The 12,560-nt window shown below is 43.5% G+C and overlaps 1 protein-coding gene across 6 annotated transcripts in view; it reads left to right on the top strand.

The window, feature by feature from the left end:
- Positions 1 to 390: 390 nt before the first annotated feature.
- ATL2 (atlastin GTPase 2) overlaps positions 391 to 12,560 on the top strand; it is an 80,186-nt gene continuing 68,016 nt past the window's right edge. For 2 of the 6 annotated variants that reach the window (XM_038006812.2, XM_038006810.2), the window contains exon 1: positions 400 to 530. Coding sequence is in view for 4 of the 6 variants with exons in the window: in XM_007970904.3 (XP_007969095.1) it covers positions 413 to 530 (118 nt within the window). In the remaining 2 variants the exon portion in view is untranslated. Of the gene's footprint in view, positions 531 to 1,156; positions 1,560 to 12,560 lie in introns of those variants that run through there. The other 4 variants (XM_007970910.3, XM_007970909.3, XM_007970904.3 and 1 more) reach the window with 3 other exon arrangements.

Raw genomic sequence — 12,560 nt, 5'->3', positions numbered from 1 at the left:
CTCACGTGCAGGACGCACGAATCAATTAGAGATGTAAAGCGAATTGGGAGGGAGGGACTTAGTTCTGTGGAGATCCCTTCTGCGTTTGCACAGCCTGGCCCAGCGCTAAGGGGGTGTGGTGCTGAGCTCAGGGAGGTGGGGGTGTGAGACGGCGGCGACAGGGACATCCCCGCTCCAGTCCGACCAGAAGCTTGGAGCCGGGGAGACGGATCTGCAGGCGGGCAGGGCGGGGGCGGAGCGAGAGAGCGATGGGCGGGGCGGGGGCGGAGGGAGGGCGAGGAGATACTGGGCGAGGAGATACGGGCCGAGGGAGGCGCTAGGACCCGCCGGCCGCCCAGCCGGCTCCCGGGAGGTTGATAAAGCGGCGGCGGCGTTTGACGTCAGTGGGGAGTTAATTTTAAATCGGTACAAGATGGCGGAGGGGGACGAGGCAGCGCGAGGGCAGCAACCGCACCAGGGGCTGCGGCGCCGGCGGCGGACCAGCGACCCAAGCGCCGCGGTTAACCACGTCTCGTCCACAACCTCCCTAGGTACGGGCCAGCGGGGCAGAGGCCGCGGGTCCCTGGTGGGGAGAGGACGCTCGCTGCTCGGGCTCGCGGGCACCGGCCGCAGGCGGCGGGGTCGGAGTCCGCGGCTGGCTGAGGTCTCCTCCCGCCGCCCCGCCTGCCCGCCGGGCCTAGCCTCAGCCGCGCCCCGCGCTCCCGCAGCGCGCGGCCTGAAAGGGCTGCTCGTGGGCCGCGGCTCCAGTAGCTGGGAGAACCAGTGGCGCGCGCGTCTGCGCCCGGCCCGGCCCCCTGCCCGCCAGACCGCCGCGTGGCTGCAGCCGTGTCCGCCCCCACCTTAGGGGGCGGCCTTGAGCTGTGGCCGCATGCCCAGGGCGCGGGGAGGTCGGCTGCGGCTCCGCTCTGCCCGGCGAGCTCCTGACGTGGCGGGGCGACCCGTTAGCTGGCGGGCGCTCGCTGTCCCTCGCGCGGACCAGGAGGAAGGGGTGGCCGGGGCACGATGGGCCCCGCGGAGGAGGAGGTCGCGCGGGGAGCAGACACCTTGCTGCCGGGTCCGAAAGCTCCTTAGACACCCTTCCTGGAGGGAACCGCAGTCCGCAGGCCAGGGCTCTGTCCCCGGGCTCGCGTTTCGGGGCTCCTCGGCTCCCGAACCCATTCGCGCGGGTTGTGCGTGGCTAGGGTGCAAGTCCAGATTTTCCGTCAAACTGGGGTTATGAGCAGTTTACGAGTCATTTGGACGATAGTAAGGCCTGATCACTCTGAAAGTGTCTGTGGTGTGAAGTCACCTGATCCTTGACTCCCTGCTTTTGCTGAATGTGAGCTCCTACTGTACGTGTACCAGGAGCGCCCCTGCCCCCTTGAAGACGCAGTTGCGTTGGCAGCGCAGTGTTGTGTATCCCTCTCACTCATAACACCCCTATTTATAGGAGTTTAGCATTTGATCTCGCACTGTGGTGCGAATTGATCGCATGAAATCCTGATTGAAAATTTTGATGGTACTTAAGAAAGGCGTAAAGTTTTTTCAAAGGCTTATAAATAGTAAAAGCCTACGGTTTGGTAAGTACGGCCAAGATAAGAGTTTATTATTAAATACACTAAATACGAGCTCGGGTCTTAAGATTCCTTTTTTTACAGTCTGTAAAGGTTTTGCTGGATACAATGTAAAACATTTTGGTATGATATTAACCACAAGGACTCGCTTTAATAGGAAAGTTTATTTGAAATATACTTCATCATTCCTGGTAGTCCTTGGCGCATGTCAGAGGTGATGACAGACCGGAGTTTTGCTAAGGGAGAAAGAAAAGGAAATAAAGCTTATTTTATTATTGTCTGCCAACCAAAACACTTGACAGAACTGTTTGTACAATGGTAGCACTCTGTAGAATAAAATACTACCAAAGAAGAAGCTTCGCCTTAGATCGGTGCTGGTTGGATTTCTTAAGTAATTAGTTGTTTTGGAATGCGGATGGATTAATTTCGCTCTTTTGGTTTGACTCTAGGGGAAGATGTGTGTATTCTTTTCTTTCTTCTTTTCCTTTTTTTTTTTTTGAGGTAAGAGTTTTAGATGCAGTTTCAAAATATTCTATGTATTTACTTTATGAAAAGAAACATACATTTATACTTCAGTTATGGTTATCAAAGTTTTTGTGCTGTGGTTCCTTGAGAAGAGGTGATACTCTTCAGATTGTTGTTGAAATAGGGCCCACCATTTATTATTTAATAAATGCTTTTGTCTACTACTCATAGGTTTTTGTCTTTTATTTTTTAGGACGGGGCAGGAAGACCTTCACTTGATAGCCATTCCTAGCAAATGATTGCCTAAAACAGCTCCTATATCTGCTTATTTGCTCCGAGTCACTCATTAATGAGTTAAAAACTAAATGAAGTTGGTAGGATTTGTGTTTAAAGTAAGAAGAAACAGGCTGTGAATGAACAGGGAATCATCTGTTTTTGACTGTATAGAAACTGTCTCCCTCTGCTTCCTGGAGAAATAAGCTTCAAAAACCAAGTTGGGGTAACTCAAGTGTCACTTTAGTAGTTTAGTGTTAGGAAGATGATTTGTGTTTATTCTTTTAGGAATGTAGGATCTTTAGAAAGCCAATAAGCCCTCATTTTATTTGCTTTTAAAGTTGATAGGATTCTGTAGATATGATTAAATCTATTTAGTAAAGTGTTTTGGAATACTTCAAAATTATTTAGGGAGAAGGAGCTGCCTTACAGTAAAGATATTATAGGGAAAAGAAACCCTGAGTGAAAATAAGATTATGGCCTTAAGTCAAGTACACATAGGTGTATTTCAGGATTCGTTTTTCTGTGACTGTATTGTAACTTTAAAGTTTTGGAATATTCACAAGTATAAGTAACTTTCTTGAAATTGTTAGACCTTTTCCAAAATTATGCTTTTTCCACAGTTGGTATTTGGCAGCTGCTAAGAATACGGGGAGACTGATTAACTAGTTTGATGATGCTGAAGTTCAACATATGTTTTTTAAATTTGAGAACTTCATAGCAAGATGTATTAAAAAATTGTTAACGGTCATTTGGAAGACCTGTTTGACACACACAATTGTCAGCAAAGCTGTTTGGCAGGCTCTTAAAGTTAACAGCCAGAAATGTAAGGCATAGGAGTAGAAGTTAAACATTTTTTTGGTAATGGTGGTTTAGAGCTTTACAGAGCAAGGATTTTCTCCAGATAGGTGCAGTGAAGCAGCTTTTTTCTTTTCTTTCTTCTTTTTAAAGTGTAATGGTATTCTGATTTTCTAGACATTTTGGGTTTTCAAAGTCCAGGTGTATTATTTACTTTCTCGAAAATTTGCGAGTTATTTACTTTAAGGAATGTAGATGTGAACATAGAATAACTGAACTTGATTCCACAGTTAATTCTTTACTCTAGTTGGTTTCTTCCTATCCGTTAGTCCTCCACACCACGCGTGATACAGAACACTTGAGGGCTTTCTCTACGGCTTTAAAAATGGATAGCAGTCTGAGTGTGATGGCTCACGCCTGTAATCACAACACTTTCGGAGGCCGAGGCAGGTGGATCACCTGAGGTCAGGAGTTTGAGACCAGCCTGACCAACATGGAGAAAACCTGTCTCTACTAAAAATACAAAATTAGCCGGGTGTGGTGGCGCATGCCTGTAATCCCAGCTACTTGGGAGGCTGAGGTAGGAGAATCTCTTGAACTTGGGAGGTGGAAGTTGCAGTGGCACATGCCTGTAATCCCAGCTACTTGGGAGACTGAGGCAGGAGAATCATTTGAACCTGGGAGGTGGAGGTTGCAGTGGTACATGCCTGTAATCCCAGCTACTCTGGAGGCTGAGGCAGGAGAATTGCTTGAACCTGGGAGGTAGAGGTTGTAGTGAGCTGAGATCATGCCAGTGCACTCCAGCCTGGGCAACAAGAGCAAAATTCTGTCCCCCCGAAAAAAAGGATAGCAGGAAGAAAATACCAACCTGAAAATATGATGGCAATAGGATAACACTTGGTAGATATTATAGAAAGAAGTAGAACAATTAGTAAAGGAAGTAGAACAATTCTGTTACGGACATGGAGAAGCATGAAGTATTCAGAAGTGCAAGGCCAAAATAACTTTTACAAATGATTTTCTAAGTTATGGAACATGTCTCTATGTGCTTGGGTGTACACACATATTGCTAAACTTGGATACAGTTTTGTAAAAATATGTGTATTTAAGTAGCCACCTTCACTACCTACTCTGAGACAAATGGCTGTGTGGTGTATGGTCTGATGATAGTTACTAGAAACAACTTTCAAGTCATAAAAGACTAACATCCTCTGTTTTCCCAAGAAGATAGTATGTACTTTTGATTGACCTTGGATTTGGTCTTCTGACCAGTACAAGTAGAATCTAGGGGATTCCCTTGCTTAAGCTACTAGCTTAATAAAAAGTAGTATTCATACAACTCTTGTTCATACAACTTTATAATTGGCACCCAAACAACCACTTAGAGGCTAGCTGGATATCCTGCTGGCCGGTAACTGTAATAACTTGTTGGAGAAGTATGTAACTGGTGAAAGATACTTATCTAGGATCTCTAGTACATTTTATCTTTTATTGCAAAGATGCTCTGATTGTGGCGGCATTGCAAAGATGCTCTGATTGTGGTGGCAATGCCTCTTTAATCATAAGGAGGATATAATGTAGTGGGAAAAGAACGAGGAATCAAATGAGTGATTTCACTTAAGCTCTCTGAGCCTTGAGCCCTCATACAGTAGTGATAATCTGTAACAAGGCTGTCATGGGAAACAGATGATAGGGTACAAGTGTTTTGTAGTACTTTACAGTTTGTAAAAGTGTCTTAAGGCATAGTAACATATATGTAACAACGTACCAGTGTGGCTACTTGTGTTATTATGCTATTATATATAACGTGTATATTTGCAATAAAAAGTTATAATTTTTCCTGTAATGTGGACAGAGATTTAGTTTGGGCAAGGGTGGTAGGCAAGTTTTAAATTTTAGCTGTAAAATGTTGATAATATGTTCATGATAGGGTTATTGTAAGTATCAAATGTGTTAAAAGTGCTTAACCCAGTGCCAAATAGTCTGTTGGAGGTAGTGGTTACTATAACAGGTGGTTATTTAAGATGAACCTTTGAACTAAAAAGTAATTTTCAAAATAGGCAACTTGGAAGGTGTTTGTTCAGTTTTTAACATAAGATATGATTATATATTCATGCTTCTTAGCTATCTTCATTTTAATAAACGTGCATTTTAGACAGTTTAATCCTGGGGGCAAAGTAGTTCTTCTGGAATTGTTTATTTCAATTATAGGATTTCATGTGAGTAGTTACAGCAGTTTCCAAGTACGCTTGTCCCTTGGTATCCATGGGAGATTAGTTCCAGGACCTTCCTCTGATGACAGAATTCAAGGATGCTACAGTCCCTGGTATAACATGGTATAGTATTTGCATAGAACCTATGTATATCCTCCCATATACTTTAATCTCTAGACTGTAATACTTAATACAATGTAAATCATTGTTATACTGTGTGCTTAGGGAATAATGACAAGAAAAAATTGTACATGTTCAGTACAGATGCAATTAAAGAATTTTTCTATTCCTGGTTGGTTGAATTCATGGATGTAGAACCCATAGATATGGAGGGCTGACTTGACTGTATAGTGCATTGGCTTTTCAAACAGTAAATCTGCAAAATCTAACTTGGATCTGTTATGCACAGGATTGCCAAAAAAAAAAAAAAACCCTATTAACTTGAAACCGTACTAACAGTGAATCTCATAAAACCTTATTTTTCCCTTCATTTAATCCTTTAGAATAGAGTCATGGACAGTGATTAGAACTACATCCATCTTTAACATTTTAACTTTAGTTCTGTAAACTTCCTATGACTTTTGAAATGGATTTAGAATGGAGAGTTGGATTTTAATACTAGGTCTGTAATGTTTTATTTTTATTTATTTATTTATTTATTTATTTATTTATTTATTTATTCTGAGACAGAGTCTCCCTTTGTCACCCAGGCTGGAGTACAGTGGCATGATCTTGGCTCACTGCAATTCTCCACCTCATGGGTTCAAGCGATTCTCGTGCCTCAGCCCCCCGAGTATCTGGGACTATAGGCGTCTGCCACCACGTCCAGCTAATTTTTGTATTTTTAGTAGAGACGGGGTTTCACCATGTGGGGCAGGCTGGTCTCGAACTCCTGACCTCAGGTGATCTACCCGCCTTGGCCTCGCAAAGTGCTGGGATTACAGGCATGAGCCACTGCACCCTGCCTGGGTCTGTAATGTTTTTCTGTAACATTTTTTTCCCCTTCCCAGTGGTTAATATCTACCCTAGCAAACTTATAGTGATTTTTTTTTTTTAATTTTGTTTTGTTTCTATTTTTTGAAATGAGGTCTTGCCCTGTTGCCCAGGCTGGAGTGCAGTGGCGTGATTACCACTCACTGCAGTTTTGACCTCCCTGGCTCAAGTAGTCTTCCTGAATCAGCCTCTTGAGTAACTAAGACTACGGGAGTGTACTACCATGCCTGACTAGTTTTTAAAATTTTTTGTGGAGATGGGGTCTCCCTGTCTTGTCCAGGTTAGTGTCAAACTCCTGGACTTAAGTGATCCTTCCATCTCGGCTTCCCAAGTGTTGGGATTACAGGCATCAGCCACCATACCCAGCCATTTCTTTCTTTCTTTTTTTTTTATTAAAGAGGTAAAACCTATAAATGCACTTTAGAAATTTGAAAGCCTTCTATAAAGAAACTCGTTAAAGGAGGAAAGTTGGCGCAGTAAATGGGGAGCTTTTTAAACATTTCAATGAATGAATTTGTGGGATGCCAAAAGTTGGTTTAATTTTACCTTTATCAGAATTGGGGAGTTGATTTTTGCCATTTCCTAATCTTTTTAAATCTTTTTATATTTTTTTCTTTAATTCCTCCCCCCCACCCCGAGATAGGGGCTAGTCTTGTTGCCCAGGCTGGAGTGCAGTGGCTCTGTCACAGCTTGCTGCAACCTTGAACTTCTGGGGTGTGCCCTCCGCCCCCACCACTTCAGCTTTCTATGTGGCTAGGTCTACAGGCTTGCACTACCCTGCTGGGCCAGGGATTGATTGATTTGTTTTGTTTTGAGATCGAGTCTCGCCCTGTTGCTCAGGTTGGAGTGCAGTAGCACAGACTTGGCTCACTGCAACCTCTACTTCTGGGTTCAAGCGATTCTCCTGCCCCAGCTTCCAAAGTAGCTGGGACTACAGGCACCTGCTACCATGCCTGGCTAATTTTTGTATTTTTTAGTAGAGACAGGTCTTACCACATTGGTCAGGCTGGTCTCAAACTCCTGACCACAAGTGATCCGCCTGCCTTGGGCTCCCAAGGTGCTGGGATTACAGGCATGAGCCACTGTGCCGGCTGGGTTGATTTTTTTTTTTTTTTTTTTTTTGAGACAGAGTCTCACTCTGTCTCCCAGGCTGGAGTGCAATGGCGTGATCTCAGCTTACTGTAATCTCCACCTCCCGGGTTCAAGTGATTCTCCTGCCTCAGCCTCCCGAGCAGCTGGGATTACGGGCGCCCACCACCGCACCTGGCTCATTTTTGTATTTTTAGTAGAGACAGTGTTTCTCCATGTTGACCAGGCTGGTTTCAAACTCCTGATCTCAGGTGATCCGCCCACCTTGGCCCCCAAAGTGCTGGGATTACAGGTGTGAGCCACCTTCTGGTCTTGATTTTTTTAAATGACAAATCTGAGAGAAGTTTTGACGGGAAAACACCCCTGTTCTTAGATTTTTTTCAAGATGGCTATTAATAACATCTTCATAAATTGCTGTTTTCTTTTTATCAGCACTTTTTATTTTTTATTTATGTACTTAGTTTTGAGACAGGGTCTCAAATATGCAGCCTTCACCTTCTGGGCTCAAGTGAACCTCCTGCCTTAGTCGCCTGAGTAGCTGGGACTTACAGGTGTGTGCCACCGTGCCTGGCTAATTAAAAAAAAAAAATTGGTTGGTGTGGTGGCTCACACCTGTAATCCCAGCACTTTGGGAGGCTGAGGCAGGTGGATCACGAAGTCAGGAGTTCGAGACCAGCCTGAGGGACATAGTAAAACCCCGTGTCTACTAAAAAAAAAATTGTTTTTTCTTTGAGACAGAGTCTTACTCTGTCACCTAGGCTGGAGTGCAGTAGAGTAATCTTGGCTCACTCTACCTTCTGAGTTCAAGCGATTGTCGTGCCTCTGCCTCCCAAGTAGGTGGGATTACAGGCATGTGCCACCATGCCCAGCTAATTTTGTATTTTTAGTAGAGATGGGGTTTCATCTTATAGATGGGCCTCCCAAAGTGCTGGGATTACAGACGTGAGGCACTGCACCCGGCCTGGCATGTACATTTCAAGAGTAATGCCACACATGGCTAGATCCATTCAGAAAGGTTTTACCCATTTATTCTTCATGAGGGTTAGGTTTGTGCTTGTTTGCAAGTACCTTTGTTCATGGTGGGTGTTGTTAATTAAAAATAAATGCCAACGTATAGGTAAAAATGGGCATAGTACTAGTTTAATTTGCAAATTTTTGATTGTAGTTGATGTTGGAATAGTAATATGGTAATTGAAAATGTGAATTACTTAATTTACTTTTTTAGAGATGAGGTATCAGTATGTAGCCCAGGCTAGTCTCGAAATCCTGGGGTTAAGAGATCCTCCTACCTTCACCTCTCAAAGTGCTGGGATTACAGGTGTTAGCTACTGTGCCCAGCCCTGAATTCTTTTTATTAATTGCTTTTTAATATTTTTTGAGCATTTCTCAGTATTTCCTTTTTTGTTTTATAAAAGCCTGTTTGCATGCAGGAAATTATTTTTCATATTTGCTTTTTAATTTTGTATTTTTTTGGTGAGAATTGTGTGTGTTGGTTTCTTTTGTGTTTTTCTTAAATAAATTGGCAATTTTTTTGAACGTATTAGTGGTAGTCTGTTAGTCTTTAGGCGTACTATTGGAGTACTTTTAAAAAGTTGTTTTAGGCCAGGTGTGGTGGCTTACGTTTGTAATACCAGCACTTTGGGAGGCCAAGGTGGGCAGATCACCTGAGGTCAGAAGTTTGAGACCAGCCTGGACAACATGGTGAAACCCCATTTCTACTAAAAATACAAAAATTAGGTGGGCCTGGTGGCGAGCGCCTATAATCCCAGCTACTACAGAGGCTGAGGCTGGAGAATCACTTAAACCCTGGAGGTGGAGGTGGCAGTGAGCCGAGATCGCACTGTTGCACTCCAGCCTGGGTGACAAGAGTGAAACTCCATCTCAAAAACAAACAAACAAACAAAAAATTGTTTTAAATTGTTTTTTTGAGACGGAATCTCGCTCTGTTGCCCAGGCTGGAGTGCAGTGGCATGAACTCAGCTCACCGCAAGCTCCACCTCCTGGGTTCACACCATTCTCCTGCCTCAGCCTCCCTTGTAGCTGGGACTACAGACACCAGCTACCATGCCCGGCTAATTTTTTTTTGTATTTTTAGTAGAGACGGGGTTTCACCATGTTAGTCAGGATGGTCTCGATCTCCTGGCCTTGTGATCTGCCTGCCTTGGCCTCCCAAAGTGCTGAGATTACAGGCATGAGCCACCGCACCTGGCCTTAAATTGTTAATGATATATTGATTGTTTATTCCTATCTCTTTTTATTGTCAGAGAGTGGGCATCTCTTTTTAGTGCCTAGTAGTGTGGTAGAAGAGAAGCAAGTTTCCTGAAGTAAAAACAACCTACCTGAAAAGTTTTAAGATTAAAAGATAATGTCTTGGCTATGTGCGGTGGCTCGTGCCTCTAATCATAGCACTTTGGGAGGCTGAGGCTGCAGGATGGAGCTGAGCCTGGGTGACATAGTGAGACTCTGTTGCTAAAAAATAATAGTAATAGTAATAAAGATAATGTCTTAAAGTGTTTGGCATGTCCTGAGTGCACAAAGTTATCATCTCTTCTCTTGAGGGTAGGACATGAAAGGACTGGGGTTAGTTTTCTTTTGGGACTAGAGGCCGGAATGGGACAGGCAAATAGAGGACCATACTTAGACAAAGAATTAGCTTTTCTCCCTTGATAGTTTTAGTTGACATATTGTGTAGCTACCTTATAAAAGGGTTTTTGAGCTGCTTGTAGCGAATACCTACAAAAAATAATGTGGGACAGGTGCTTGCTCTAAGCTTCTGCATAGATCATAGAGACTTTTTTTTTTTTTTGAGACGGAGTCTTGCTCTGTGCCCCAGGCTGGAGTGCAGTGGCGCGATCTCGGCTCACTGCCAGCTCCGCCCCCCGGGTTCACGCTATTCTCCTGCCTCAGCCTCCCGAGTAGCTGGGACTACAGGCGCCACCACCTCGCTCGGCTGGTTTTTTGTATTTTTTAGTAGAGACGGGGTTTCACGGTGTTAGCCAGGATGGTCTCGATCTCCTGACCTTGTGATCCGCCCACCTCGGCCTCCCAAAGTGCTGGGATTACAGGCTTGAGCCACCGCGCCCGGCCTTAGATCATAGAGACTTTATGCATATTTGTGAGTTAAGTTTATCATTAAGCTTATATGTTCTGAATAGAAATTGCCACGTGTTAGAGTTGTAGAGGAACATTTCATGGAAGAGGGAGGCTTTGTCACACTTTGAAGAATGATTAGATCTTAGAGAGCAAAGTGTAGGCTTTGCCACTGGTTTGAAGATGAAAAGATAGGCAGTATTTTGGTAACTTTTTAATGACATAATTTAAACATTTGACCCTGATTTCTGAGAATTTTCAATCTAAGAGAGATGCTTAAAAAACACTTAAAAGCAATTAGAGGCAACTGAAAGACCAAATGGTATTAGAGGATGCCTAATTAAAAAAAAGGAATGGAACTGTTTTTCCGTAGCCAAATAGAGCAAAGAATTGGTTTAAGTAACTGGACAATTCCTGGAAAAACTGTCTGAGGGGCTCAAAATGCAACTTAAAAGCTGTGCTAATGTCTCCTTCCTTCTTCCTGTTTTTGAGTGTGTGTGTTTATTTACTACAAGGAATCCTGACATGTACCCTCAAATTGCCAAACTAGAGAGGGGACAAAAGGAGAGTATAGTGCGAAGCTCTGACTTTATTTTTGTTTTTTTGTTTTTTCCAAATTAGTCACATTTTATCTAGTTGGAAGGATGTTTATTTGTCTCTTTTTGGCACCATTCCCTTCTTTTCACAGCTGCTCTTGTAGTAGGAATTTTGTCTGTATTGAGCCAAGTCTGGAATTTGAGTGAATACTTACCTTTTGTTTTATTGAGACAGAGTTTTGCTGTCGTTGCCCAAGCTGGAGTGCAGTGGCGCTGTCTCGGCTCACTGCAACCTCTGCCTCCCAGGTTCAAACCATTCTCTTACCTCAGCGTCCCGAGTAACTGGGATTTTAGGTACATACCACCACAACCGGCTAATTTTTTTCTTTTCGAGATGGAGTCTCATTCTGTCACCCAGGAGTGATCTCTGCTCACTGCAACCTCTGCTTCTAGGGTTCAAGCGATTCTCCTACTTCAGCTTCCCAAGTAGCTTGAACTACAGGCGCCTGTCCCCACGCCCAGCTAATTTTTTTTGTATTTTTAGTAGTGATGGGGTTTCACTGTGTTGGACAGGCTGGTCTTAGACTCTTGACCTTGTAATCCACCCACCTTGGCCTCCCAAAGTGCTGAGATTACAGGTGTGAGCCACTGCACCTGGTCAATTTTTTGTATTTTTAGTAGAGAAGTGTTTCACCATGTTGGCAAGGCTGGTCTCGAACTCCTGACCTCAGGTGTTCCGCCTGCCTCGGCCTCCCAAAGTGCTGGGATTACAGGCGTGAGCCACCGTGCCTGGCCTTCTCTTTTTTTAAACTGCTGCTGTAACAGTCATCAGAGGTAGAGAGATGTGGCAGAATGGAACTTCGTGTCTAAATTTCCAGAGTATTGGCATAAAGCTTTTTGAAATTTGTCATAGTAGCCCTATTCAATCTAAATGTCTATTCTAAATTTAAATATTCTAACTTTAAGAGAGTGTGTGTGTGTGTGTGTGTGTGTATGATTCCCTTGCTAACTGGCTCTCCCAAATTTCATAGTTTTGATTAATTCTTGATCCCTGTGCTACAAAATCTTGAAGCTCTTAGAGTCATTGTACTAAAAATACTTCTGGAAATACAAATGTAAGTACATTGTTTTTTTTATAAGGCATGTAAGAAAAGTGAGTGTCTCTTATAACAAATATGGAATAATTTAGTGTTATCTGTGGCCTTAGGCCAAAGAATGATGTTGAAGAACTGGCTCTTCCATTTTTACTGTCACCTCTTGACTTTGGACTTCTCACTTTATATCCAGGCTCTTGAAATTGCCTTATATCTGATTTGCTCATTACACTTCTTACTCATCACTTTGAGTTTATCTCTGCAACACATTTTTGAATCTCTCTTTCCTCTGCTCTGAAATTGTCAGTGGTACTCCTCAGGGATGATGTCCAGCATTCTTAGACTATACTTTTATTTTTGTTTTATTTTATTTTTTTTTGAGATGGAGTCTTGCTCTGTTGCCCACGCTGGAGTGCAGTGGCGCAATCTTGGCTCACTGCAACCTCTGCCTCCTGG

This window comes from Chlorocebus sabaeus, chromosome 14 (genome assembly GCF_047675955.1).
Source record: "Chlorocebus sabaeus isolate Y175 chromosome 14, mChlSab1.0.hap1, whole genome shotgun sequence".
Taxonomy (NCBI): Eukaryota; Metazoa; Chordata; class Mammalia; order Primates; family Cercopithecidae; genus Chlorocebus; species Chlorocebus sabaeus.
Note: the sequence above shows the minus strand (reverse complement) of the source record. Positions and strands in the feature narration are given on the sequence as shown.